The 12,910-nt window shown below is 42.9% G+C and overlaps 1 protein-coding gene across 12 annotated transcripts in view; it reads left to right on the top strand.

Moving 5' to 3' along the window:
- Positions 1-12,551, top strand: part of ZNF462 (zinc finger protein 462) — a 144,877-nt gene extending 132,326 nt beyond the window's left edge. For 8 of the 12 annotated variants that reach the window (XM_032307101.1, XM_032307104.1, XM_032307106.1 and 5 more), the window contains 3 exons: positions 4,035-4,167; positions 8,375-8,498; positions 9,722-12,551. In XM_032307101.1, the coding sequence (XP_032162992.1) occupies positions 4,035-4,167; positions 8,375-8,498; positions 9,722-9,929 (465 nt within the window). In that variant the 3' untranslated portion in view covers positions 9,930-12,551. Of the gene's footprint in view, positions 1-198; positions 378-4,034; positions 4,168-8,374; positions 8,499-8,895; positions 9,042-9,721 lie in introns of those variants that run through there. The other 4 variants (XR_004277365.1, XR_004277366.1, XM_032307110.1 and 1 more) reach the window with 4 other exon arrangements.
- Positions 12,552-12,910: the final 359 nt, after the last annotated feature.

The raw sequence follows: 12,910 nt of genomic DNA, 5'->3' as shown, positions 1-12,910 counted from the left end.
GTGTGAACGAGACCGCAGAATTGCAGGCAGAGAGAAGTGGCATGTGCAGAGAAAGGTCCATAGTCAAGAGCACGGCGTATCCTGGAAACGTCCGTGAGTTCAGGGTGAGAACTACAGTGAGAAATTCAGATTTTACCCTGTCCTCAGGGCAAGCAGAAACTGACATGAGTAGATTTACATATTTATTTTTACTCTCAGACCACACTGGAGAATCAATGCAAGAAGGGGCAAGAAGGCATGCTGGGAAAGCAGCAAGGAGGGAGGGGGCGGGGAGCTTGCCTTATTCCAGGTAAGATGGTGGCTCCATGGAGCGGCAAAGGGTTACCTAGAGAGTAGGTTGCCAAGTGAAACAAGTGCGACCGAGAAGACAAGCACCAAATGATTTCACTTATATGTGGGATCTAAAAAACAAGCAAAAAGAAAAAGAAATAGACCCATAAATATAGAGAACTGATGCTTGCCAGGGAGGAGTGTGGTGGGGGATGGGCACAGTGGGTGAAGGGGAGAGGGAGAGAGAGGCTCCTGGTTGGGGAATGAGTCAGTGGCAGGGATGGGGGGAACAGGATGGGGACTACAGTCAATGGTACTGTAATAGTAATGCATAGTGTTCAGCAATAGCCACACTGGTGGTGAGCAGGGCTTACTGTAGAGACCAGTCACTAATGGTATGCCCCAAATTAGTGTACATTCATTCTGTGTTGACTGTATCACAATTTTTAATATCACTTTTTTAAATGAATATGATAAAGTCCTACTATCTTTGAGAAATAATTAAAATTCCAAATAATAGTTCAAAAAAATTTTTTTAATGCAGGAGGGGGCCCCTGGGGTAGCTTAATCAGTTAAGCATCTGACCCTTAGTTTCAGCTCAGGTCATGATCTCAGGGTTGTGGGACCAGGCCCCATGTGGGGGCTCAGTGAGGAGTCTGCTCAAGTTTCTCTTTCCCTCTCCCTCCACCCCTGCACTCACTTGCTGTCTCTCAAATAAATAAATCTCTTTTTTTTTTAAGATTTTATTTATTTATTTGACAGAGATCACAAGTAGGCCAAGACGCAGGCAGAGAGAGAGGGGAAGCAGGCTCCCCACTGAGCAGAGAGTCCAATGCAGGGCTCGATCCCAAGACCCTGAGATCATGGCCTGAGCTGAAGGCAGAAGCATTAACCCACTGAGCCACCCAAGCGCCCCAAGTAAATCTTTTAAAATAGATGAATGAGTGAATGAATGAAGGAATGAATGCAGAAGGAGTCTTCCTTTTGTATTAATACTAATACTGGATGGCTGATTGGGGATTTAAAGTTTAGTAAGAGCCCAACACTATAAACAGTTTTTCTTTTAAAATCTTCTAATTAAGTGGCAAGATTTTTAGTTTTTAGTGTAGTAAATCTTTTAATTACCTAACAAAGCCTTTAGAAATCTCGAGGACAGATAAATTCTGGGTTAGCCCTGGATGAACGTCATATCGCGGAAATATCATATATTCTTTTAAAATTGTGCCGAACCCAAGATGTTTCCCAATGAAGGAATGATGGTAATGGGAAAATGAAAAACCCAGAAGGGGGAAAAGAAAAAAATAACATTTGGTTTTGTGACAGATCTCCTTCTGTCACCATGAGCTCGTTGAGAAGCAGGGGCTTCTATACCTTGTGTGGGGCCCGGGCAGGGAGGGGGTGGAGGTATCCTTGCGGAAGGAAGGAACAAATAAGTGGACCAACGAATACGTATGGATTAAAGACGGTATTTGAGGATCTTCTTGACCTTTCTTGGTTTGGTTATTTTCATTTCCTGGCAGGGGCCGCCACTCACACCTCTTACACACACCTGCTGACGCCCCGGCTAGAGATGGAAAGTGGAGGGAAGAGGTCAGAAAAGGCTCCCTTCTATGTACTGGTCACTTAAGGATGTGTTACTTCACACATATTTCAAAGTTAGGTAAATTGGAACCTTGCCTCGTTTTCCTGAAAAACTGGCAACCCAGAAAACTTTTTTATTCAAATATTTGTCATAAATGCTATTTGGTTAAAATGTAGAGTTTGTGGCTAAACATAACTTCATAAATATGCATTTACGATGCTTGTTCTAAGCGTTTCCAAAAGCCAAGATTGGAAAAGGCCACATTCCCAGAAAGGAGAAGGAAACTGCATTTTGGGGGAACTATTGTGTTTCAGGTAGTGTGCTGACCTACCCTTTTACGAATGGGGACACGGAGGGTGGCTGTTGAGCAACTTACCCACAATCATGTGGTTAATAATGACAGACTCTGAACTTGAACTCAGATCTGTCAGACTTCAAAGCCCATCCATGCTCCTTGTTCTCTTTTTGCTTTTATGTCATAAAAACAAAGAAAAGTCAATATGGGTCTGTAGGAGTGAGGTGTAGTAGAAAAATCCAGATAGGAAGGTGCTGTAAGCAAAAGCTCTTTGAAGACTGTTCCTGTGAACAGGAACGAGAAAGAGAAATAAAGATTCTGAACTTGACTCTTCCTTTAATTAATTTTGCAAATCACCAAAATAAGATGTTGCCTTCCCTGAGTGCTTAGCATTGAGGTCTGCAAAAACATCTCTCCGTCCTCATGTTGACTTATTCTCGGAGTCCAGTGTTACCTGATTTCATGAACTGCATTATTACAGTTAGATCAATCCATTGTTTCTCTCATTTTAAAAGAGCTTTTATCCTGAGTTTTCGTCCTCCTTTTCAATGCTGCCTACCTTCTACAGGATGTTGTTGGAGCAATATTAAGTCTTTCCTCAGGACTGTCTTATTGGCCCTGGTACTCGGAGTCTCTTTCACTACCATTTGTCACAGTTGATGAGGATGTTCCCATCTGCCAGGCATATGGAATTGGTGGTGCTCAGCAAATCTTTGTTCCAGTCTGGTCCCAGAGGGTATTTTGGGATTACCTTGTAAATTCTCCCTTTCCTCTCCTATGTCCTCAATATGTTCTATCTGTATTGTAGCAGCTATGGAAATCTACCTTGGAGTCTGATTAATAATGCCTGCTTTCCCACTTCAACTAAACTGTGAGCCTCTGGAGGCCAGGACTGGGTCTCTTTCATCTTTGTGGGTCCCTTTCCTGACCCCCAACAGGGGGAGCACAGCACCTTCCACAGAGGAATAAGCCCATCACCGTTGACTGTGGGCTGGAGACATTGTGTAGGCTTGAGTTCATGCTAACCTGTCATTCCTAATAATTCTATACGCACAACTGGAGAGGTTCTGAAAATAGATTAGTCAAGAAGGTGAATTTTGTGCTACTGCCAATGTGAGACCCCTAAACATAGCCTCATTATAAAGTTTTCCCAGTGTGGATTTCCCTTGGGCATTATTTGGAAGAAAGCGTGGATTCCCACATTATTCTAACCACGTTTTACATAAATAAAAATCAGCCATAGTTAACACTTAGAGGGCTTTTAGGGGTTACTCTAGATTTTTTTTTTTCTTTTCAGGTAATCCCAGCCTTAATCGACAGGTTATGGCCCGCTTCAAAAACAGTAATACTCACAGTAACGGTGTTGTCTTCCATATACGGAGTTGGGAGTCCAATAGTAGTCATCTGGCTTAAGCTGGGGCCCCACAGCCTCCAGGCTGATAAGATCATGTAGAAGAAGGTTCTGACTCTCGTGATAGTTTTCAGGATACTCACAGAGCCTCTTTGCCTCCAGAGGTATTTGAAATTTGGTAGTTTACAAAAGTTGCACCTTTGAATTCAACTCAAAAAGAGCATTATTGGACACCTACTCTGTACCCCAGGCTTTGTGATACTTTGATTTCCTGCCAGCTGGAGCTCGTGTTTTTTGCTGCATATGGTGAGGAAGGTCCAGTGTTCCTTTACAAATGTTGGAACAAGAGGGTAAAGGACAGATCCACCCCTGGAACAGCCCAAGAGAAGAAAAGAGCCTCTTGGGCACTGGTGTTGTTTGGTCCTGGTTCCAAAAACACGGTCAAGGGAAAGTGGTGGTGGAAAAATCTCTCCCCCAGGGAGAGCCCTGTTCGGTCTGTGGCTCATGATTCTATTATTCATTTGGACCTTTTTCAGGTGAGCCGTAATTTTGAGCTGGTTGGACGGGTTAACTTGGATCAGCTGGAACAGATGAAGGAAAAGATGGAAAGCTCCAGCAGTGAGGACGAGGACAAGGAAGAAGAAATGAGCAGCAAGGCTGATGACAGAGGTTAGTCTCAGCCCTGCCCTTGGAGGCCCAGATGGCATGTAGCACGTCCATGGTGAGACAGAAGGGAGGCAGAAGGTTGTTGGAGGAGAAGCAGAAGGAATGATCCTTCTTAGTTAAGTAGCAGAACAGACTGACTTAAGAAACATGTCAGGGGCCATCTTCATAAACTATTACCAGCTAGAGGAACTCCAAGGAAAACAGACATTTTCTAACTATAGCTATCTGTTTGTAAAAAATACATGGGGATGATTTGTTTTTAATAAGGAAAATTGGTGTCTAGGGAATCTTCACAGTAAGGACAGGCAGACAGTGAGACAGGACACTGTAAAGCTGTGGGGGAATGTGAAAGAAGTTTCCGTTGGGCACTTAGGTAATATTACTGCTGCTGGGGCTAAAATTGAAGCTGGGGGGCAGGAGAGCCTGCGAAAGACTTGAGCCCTGGGCTTTTCTAGAAGTCCCTCTGCCTGGTTCCTTAACCCCTTGCTGCTCTTTTTGCCCTGTGAAGAGGGAGAAAGAGGCCAACAGTTTTCATTCAACCACGTGTTTTTAGGGAAAGGTTTTGTGGGATTTTTGTACTAGTTTTCCAGTTTCCTCTGAGTCTATAATTACTTTCAAAATAAAGTTTTCCAGAAGTATATTTAGCTGTAGACATACATTTACATGGTCGAGAGTTGGTGTTCTATTGTTCAGCATAGCACATTGTGGAAATCCTGGGACAGTGCATATCAGAATATGGGTTTGGGATCTTTTAGGTTGGTTATTGCGGATTCATCAAAAGCACATGGATAACAAATGTGAAAAATAAGCATAGATATAAGAAGAATGATGTTAGTTACCAGCATCGAGCTTCCTTACATGCCAGATCCAGTGTTGGTGGGTTTTATAGAACCCTTTTTCTGTCATCTTCTATAATGTAAATGGTTCTGCAGTTGGCCGCTGGGATCTGGCTTAGAGTTGTGGAACGCTTGGATGAGATCATGTACAAGACACCAGCCTAGTTCCTGGAAGTAACCACCACATAAATGATAAACCCTGCAATGTATATGGTATTACTAGCATTTTACAAATGGGGAAATAAAGACCCAGAACATTGAAGCACTCAAAGGAAAGGAAAAATATATCATAACTTGGAGACTGAATTTGGGTCTTTTGGCTCCAAAGGCAAGATCTCTGCACTACATCCCCAGTCCACGTCCCCAACCCCTTGGGCAGTGGAATGTTCTTCATCTCAGGAGACCTAACCGTGAATCCCCTTTGGGCCTCACTCTGAGGTACACTTCTACAGAGTATCTTTGTTTTTCCTCCTTCCTCCATCTGCAGGCTTAAGAAAGCCTGGTTGGTGGCCATTTCCCTCAGAGATTCTCCCCGTCCTTTTTCCTGACCTGCCTCACTCCCACTCCATTCCTACCATGACATCATAGCAGGAGACCACAGGTTTGCCATGTGAGGGGCCAGTTAGGCCCCTCAACCCCCACTCCCACCCGCCGAAGACAACAGCAGGGACTGCCAGCTCTTCAAAGCCCCTGTGCCTATGGTCAGCCTGAAAAAGGAACTGACGGAGAACACAGCCTACCATTCTAGGTTGGCTGCCCTTGTCAAGTCACAACTTTTATTAGGAGAGGCCATAATGATCAATTTCTTGCAAGGAAAATGGCTATGATCTAAGGAAGCATGGTTCCTATTTTTCTCTCTCTCTTTTTTTTTAACATTTTACAAATATGTTCTTAGTGATGAATTCTTTAACGTCTGTGCACTGTTACCAGAGTTCTCTGGAAGAGGATGCTTTTGACAGAGGGTACAGAGGCTCCTTTTGCTTCATGATGCTCTGTGCCCTGCTGTTCCTCTCCAGGAAATAAATTATTCCTCGTTGGATGCTATGGCTTTTTTTAATCTCTGAAGCTGAGCACATACGATTTTAGAGGTTATAAGCGCGGCAGAGGCAAGAACCCCTTTTAGTCCTCCCCTCCTCTGTGATTCCTCCTAAGTGAAAGCATTGTAAATTAGAAAAATAGATGGCCGTTAGGGATGGGGGGCACCAGGCAAATTCCCTTGCTTGTCTATGCCCTTCGCACGGGTACTGGGGCATCAGACCAGTTCAGTTTTTGACTGGAAAGAATTTCATGGTGTCTGATTGCTTCTCACCGGAAAGTGCAGTATCCACAATCGTGAGGGCTAACCTCATAGGGAAAAAGTCTTGGGGGTGGCGGAGCATGTATTCCTCTCTGAGGGTAGGGGATTTACGTGAGTAACTTCTACTGATGCTAATGGGCTTTCCAAGCCTACCCCCCAACCCCCCTCGTGATTCTTGAAAGAACAGCCTCCTTTGTCTCATCTCCTTTGAATCAATTTTCCACCATCTAGGTATATCCTTGCCAACAAGAAGAAATGGCACACAGTAGCCTCGGGGTGTTTTTGCCAGACGGTCTGTCTTCTAGGAGTAGAGCGGGAGGTGGCTTTAGCACAGCTCTCGGGAGTGATGGAGAGCTATTTGATGTGTGACAGGTAATGACTGGCCTCCTCCTTTGAGGATGAAACAGCATGAGCCACTGGAAAGAATAGATGACTGGTTTCATGTTTCCTAAGGGTAAAGGAGCAAATGTGCCAGGAGTATGCCCCTCATTGGCAGTGTAGACTTTGATCAGGCACACTCGGTTTGGGGGGCTCATGTCCTTGTAGCTCCCCCACTCCCTGCGCTCTCTCCAGCACGGGAACCAGAGACTGACCACGGCCACACCACAGGTCCTGCCTAGGCAGCTCGGAGGGAATTTAAAAGAGAAGAAGCGAGGCATGAAGAAATCAAAATTAACCCAAGCAGAATCCTCCCCACCCCCTCTCATTATGCAGTTGGGAGGAGTCAGGAAGGCATTCTGTTGATTTCTTGCCCAAGATAATCCCTGCTAAGGAATTAATGCGCAGAGCAGATGGTGCTGTCTCATTTCCAATGAAAAGAATCAAGGAAGATAGTCTGTGCAATTATTTTTAATGGCTTGTGTGGTGATCTTCTTAATTTGTGAGAAAATGTTTCATCTTTTGTTAAAACTGGCCCCATTCACATAGCTTTTTGTGCTAAAGATTAAGGCAGCACAGAGACACCTATCCTGTTATCATCATCCTGAGGATCTTATTAGATGGAGTATTTCAACCAGGACACCCCCCCCTCGTACCGTCTTGTACGTACAGGCACAGAGCGATCGCTATGGAGAGATGATGGACATTTCCTTTCCCCTGCCCTGCCTTCACTTTGCAGCGTGGCTGCAGGCCTGTCTCGGTCCTGCCATTTATTCCCCTCGGGAAGATGGGCCCTCTGTGGCATAATGAAAGACATAAGGGCTTGGGACTCAGGAGAACACAAAGGCCATATGAGCTCTCATCTTTGAGTTTGCCAGGGGGAGTGGTCTGTAAACAATTAGCTGGCCGGTCCACTGTTTTTCAGTCCCCTAGCATGTGCCCAGCGCCATGGAGAAAACAAAACGACAGTCAGTATTTGATGTTGACAACAGGCCTGTCCAGAAATGTCTATACCCCCACATTCACAAGTACCACTGACAGGGGTAGATGCCAGCAGCCGGCCAGGGTCCCTCACCAGCTCAGGACATGTTTTCACACACCAGCCTCCCTGTTGGCCAGGATTCCCGTTCACGCTAGGTTCTTCGCTCTCAGCTCCCATTCAGGGCCCGTAGCTACCCTTTGAGGTGCGGATTAGGACATCCGTGACAGGTGAGCGCAAGCTGTGAGCCCCCCGGCCTTACTTGGAACCAGCTGAAACTCTGAAGTCTGCTACGCGGAAGCTGGTCCAGTGTGTCTGTGTTCTTTTTAGCGAGCAAACATAAACCTGTGTGGGATAGGAAATGGATAGTCCCTAACCTGGGAGTCACTGACAGAGCATCCCCAAAGGGGGAGATGCAGCAGACAAACCTGCTGAGACACTACTGGGAGTTCTTTGGGCCAGAAAACCCCAGATTATTTGTGATGGGAGCAGCTGGGGCCGTGAGGAGGCATGGGGAGGCTGGGGGCCTGGGAACCAGGGGTGGTTCTTGAGAACTAGCCAAAAAACACCTCTAGGTAAGAAGCCAGGAGGAGAAAGAGTAAGGCATCTGGAAATGGCCTTCACGGATGCTTTTACAAGTGCAGGTCCTAATGAATGTGGACTTAACTCTTCTGCCCCCTCCCACAGCACACAGGTAACAACTCTGCTTTCTCCTCACAGATCTGATGAGATTTTCCGACCATGGGGCTGCTATTAACACCGAGAAACGTTTTCCGTGTGAATTTTGCGGACGGGCATTTTCACAGGGCTCTGAGTGGGAAAGGCATGTGCTGAGACACGGCATGTAAGTTGAGCCATCCCAAGCCATCACTTGCCCAGAGAAGTGAGAAGTGGCAGGGAGAGCAGGTTCTTTTTGTTTTGTTGTGGCTGTTGTTGTTTGTGGGGTTTGGGGGGCGGGGGTTGGTTTTTTGCGGTGGTGGTTGTTGTTCCCCTGGACAATCCATAGAGCCTTCCATCTGTGTCACACTTCTGGGCATGGGAGGAGAGGCAGCTGTCAGGAACTAGGTTTTGTGCTTTTTTGTTGATTTTTTTTTTTTTAAACGGTCACCCAGACACAAGTCAAATGAGAAAAAAATCATCTTTATGAATGACAAATCCCACCCAAGTCCTCGCGTGGAAGTTTAGTGCTATTCTTCAGCCAGTGTCCCTTCAGCTTTCATTAGCATGACATTCTCTGATAGAGCGTGGACCGGGGTCAAAAGATCTGGCTTCTGTTCCTGCCTCTGTGATGACTCATTCCCTGAGTGGCCTTGAACATGCCCTCGCACCTCTTGGTGCCTTCAGTGCTCTGCCTCGGGGACAGAGCCAGCTTCTGCCTGCCTCCCAGGTAGGTGGGAGCATACCCATAAAACACTTGAAAGATCCCTGAACATAAAATCGTCCTCTAGACAAGGCACTCTTAGCCCACAAGACAAAGAGAGAACCTAGGAGTTAGTTAGTACTCAAGTAGAAAATGCCCTGGAAACCCCAAGCATCTAAACTTCAGAGAAGGTAACTAAACTTCCCAAACCATGGGTTCCATCTTCAGGTATTTGTTCTTTGTTTCTGTGATTTGTTTCTGAACCTGTCCATTAAATCTTCACCTGAGTTCCTCTTTTTATTTAGTCTTATTAAATATGGCCAGTCTCCAAGCTTGTGAGTTCCACCGATGAGCTTGAGCAAAAAACGGTTCTCACTACTACCACTTGTGACCTGTGACCAACCCAGTAGATGAGGGAACATAAAATAATCATGTTAATGTGTCCACATTACACATGGTGTAATTAAAACATAGTATAATAATGGCTACTTTTGTAGATTCACATCTTTGATAAGAGGCCAGAAAGACATGTCCTAAGCATAACAGGTAGCAAAGATAAATCACTGGCAATTTAGTCCTACATTCGTGGCATTTATGCAAAGGAAACCCCAAGGTCTTTTTAGGAGCAGGGAAATAAGGACAGTTTTTTGGTTTAATTGGAAAAAAAAATGCATACTCACCTGTCTCTCCCATCAATGTTTTTCCAGGGCGTTGAATGACACCAAGCAGGTGAGCAGAGAAGAAATCCACCTGAAAGAGAGTGTGGAGGACAGTATTAAGATGCCCTCTATAGAGGAAAAGGAAGATGACGAGGCAATCGGGATAGACTTTTCCCTAAAGAGCGAAACAGTAGCCATTTGTGTAGTAGCTGCTGACAAATCTCTCCTGGAGAATACAGAGGCCAAAAATGAATAAGCGTTTGGTGAAATTCTTAATCAAACCGTACTTGAACCGTGATGAGAAAGTGGGAGGGCCAGCTTGGGCTGAGAAGGGGGGTGGACAGAAAAGAAGACAGAACAAAGCTGCTTTTTAGGACTGAACAATCTATTTTCAAAGCACTGGTACCTGTGTGAATGAGTATGTAAATTAAAGTTATTTAAATGGTTGGAATATGTGGCTCCTTTTCCATCACTACACCTATTCTTCCGGATCTCCATCATGGAAGTGTCATTTGTTGTGGAATATGGAAGCACCTCCCGTGTGCACGGTGTGCTCTGTGGCGGTCTTGGACAGGATGTGGAAACAGAAGCTCCATGACAGTAAAAGACTTCTCTTAGGGGAACAACTTTTTGACGCACATCTTTTGGTGCGTTTTTCTAGTTTTAATACCTTAAGCTTTTTCAAGACCTAACTGCAGCCGCTTTGGGAAAAAACAAACAAACAAAAAAAACCACAAAAAAATCAAAAACAGAGAACAAAAAACTGCTTTGCATAAAACAGTCACCTGTTTCCTAGTACCTCAAACTTAACCAAGGGAATTCTCTGCATTTGTCAGTACTACCTGTCGTCGTCGTGGTTAAATGTAGAGAGAACTGCTGGGCAAGACGGTGAATGGAGAAAAAAAAAAAAGAGAGTTTTAAAGAAAGGAACACAAATTGTGCTTAAAATCCCCATGTGGGTTTTATTTCTTAAAATACTGTGATTTTTTTAATTATTTTAGTAAAAAACAAAACAAAAAAAAGAAACAGACTTTAATTATTAGATAACTGTTTGTGAATTGTCATCCTTTATTCCAGGTAAGCTGTTTATTAGTGTTCAACTATAATTTAGAATTTGGTAGACTCATGTGAGCTAATTTTACGGTGACTGTGGAGTTTTGTTTGCCATATGTTTATTTTCTATCAATTTGAGTGTTACAAACACAGCACAATTCAGTTTTGACATAAATTGTTTTTTGTGTGCGTGTTATTGTTTTAATTTGGGGGCAAGGGAGATTTAGGTTCTTTTGTGAATAGGAATGTTTTTATTTTAAAACATGGAAATAACAAAGAGGTTAGCTTTTTTTTTTCCCTTAATTTAACTAAAGAACCAAACTTTTTGGCACAGCTATGCAGCTTGTGGGCCAGATGAGGAAGTCCTCTTCACCCTTTTGTTGCTCGTCAAATTAACACATTATCCGTCTCACACAAATAATTTGTTAGAATGGGCTGGTTTTGTGTGTGATTTTGAAATCTGTGTTCTGTTTTTGTTTGCATTGTGTTTGGGGGAGGGTTTTTCATTTATTTTTATGGGACAAGGGGATGTGCTAGAATCCCATCTCTTTGGTGAGAGTGGACAAGAAATACTTATATCCTACATGGAGCCTGGAGAACTACTTTTTTTTTTTTTTTTTAATCTAGCTGCCAGCTGCTCTGTTTCCCCATATTAGCTTTTTCAGGAGGGAACAGCTTAGACTAAATCTAAGTCTACATTTATAATATGTTCTGATTGTGAACAAAAGGTTTCATTCCAAAAAAGTAGAAAAGAACTTTCCTTGAAGCCTAGGTTATAGAGAAGCCTGTGTGTGTGTGTGCTTTGATGCGTGTGTGCTCATGTGCGTGTGTGTGAGTCCTTTGGTTTTCATGTTTTGTTTTGTTTTTGTTTTGTTTTACTTGGAAGGGTTGCGGGGGGGCGGGGGGAGAAAGGGACAGGGAATTGCTGAGATGACAGTGTCCCACACAGCTTCAAATAAAATCCATGGAAAGATACTGCATTTGTGGAATAAGTGCTTACTTGAAAAGCATGTTCTTCTTTTATTTTCTTGCTGTTAAGAAATTTTATTTGTAGGGTGTTTGTTTTAATTTAATTTTTTTTTTTTTTAGGGATGGGGGCCATCATGTGGAAACCAGAAAATGGGGAAAGTGTGATCTAGACAAAGATAACATTTTGTGTCCATATTTGTTTTTAATTGGCCTCATTTCAAATGTATTAAACAGTTCCATACCTGGATTGGGTGTTTGTAATGGTTACCAAAAAAAAAAAAAACAAAAAACAAAAAAAAACAACAACAAACAAAAAAAAAAAAAAAGAAAGAAAAAAAAGGAAAGAAAAAGGAAAAAAAAGAAAATAATTGTGACATGCTTTTATCACTACTTTATTTTTCAAATAACATGTAAATATTGTAATCCATTGGATTTTGTTTTGCTAACCTGTTAATAAAAATATGGGACCATTATCCTTTTAACAGGGCTAGAATGTCATTTTTTTTTGTTTTCAAACATATACCTGATATTTTGTGGCCGCACATTTTGGATGCATTATTATAATTCTGTTGACTGTAATGACATAGAATTTACAACTTTTTTTTTTGTTTGTTTAATTTATACAGAGGACATTTTTTTTCAGAGCTTGAGAGAAGAAGATAAATAGCAAAATGAGAACCTGTTGACTCCAATAATCAGTGTTTCCCGATACTTGATAGGAGAGAGGGAGATTCTGAGTTCTTGAAGCCAAGGGTTTTAAAAACAACAAAAACACAAGTAGGTTATTCAAGTTGTTTGCAACATACATTTTTGTAATGAAATGTGAGAAATTAATAAAGAATTTTTTTCACATGTGTCTATGTGCATCTGTTGTAGATCATTTACAGATACCAAATGTAGGAATAATAACATAGTGTTGCCTTCACTGCATGTACAGGAGAGCTAATTCAAGCCATTGAACCTATATAGGTATGGAAAACAAAGGTCCTATTAAAGTGAGGTGTGAGCTGGGATTTTAAAAGTTAACATTGCTGCTCAGGTATGTATCACCAATTGGATTTTTATAGAGGAATGTTTTGCATGAAAAATGTAAATCAAAATGGTGTGTGAAGGTTTAGAAAGGAAATGCTAGTGATTAAATGTTGTCTGCAGACCCTGAATCCATGGGGAATTATTTTAAGCCAACAGCAAGACAAAACCACTGCCACAAACTAT

Source organism: Mustela erminea, chromosome 12 (assembly GCF_009829155.1).
Source record: "Mustela erminea isolate mMusErm1 chromosome 12, mMusErm1.Pri, whole genome shotgun sequence".
Lineage (NCBI taxonomy): Eukaryota > Metazoa > Chordata > Mammalia > Carnivora > Mustelidae > Mustela > Mustela erminea.
The sequence above is the reverse complement of the archived record's forward strand: the minus strand, read 5'-3'. Positions and strand labels throughout refer to the sequence as shown.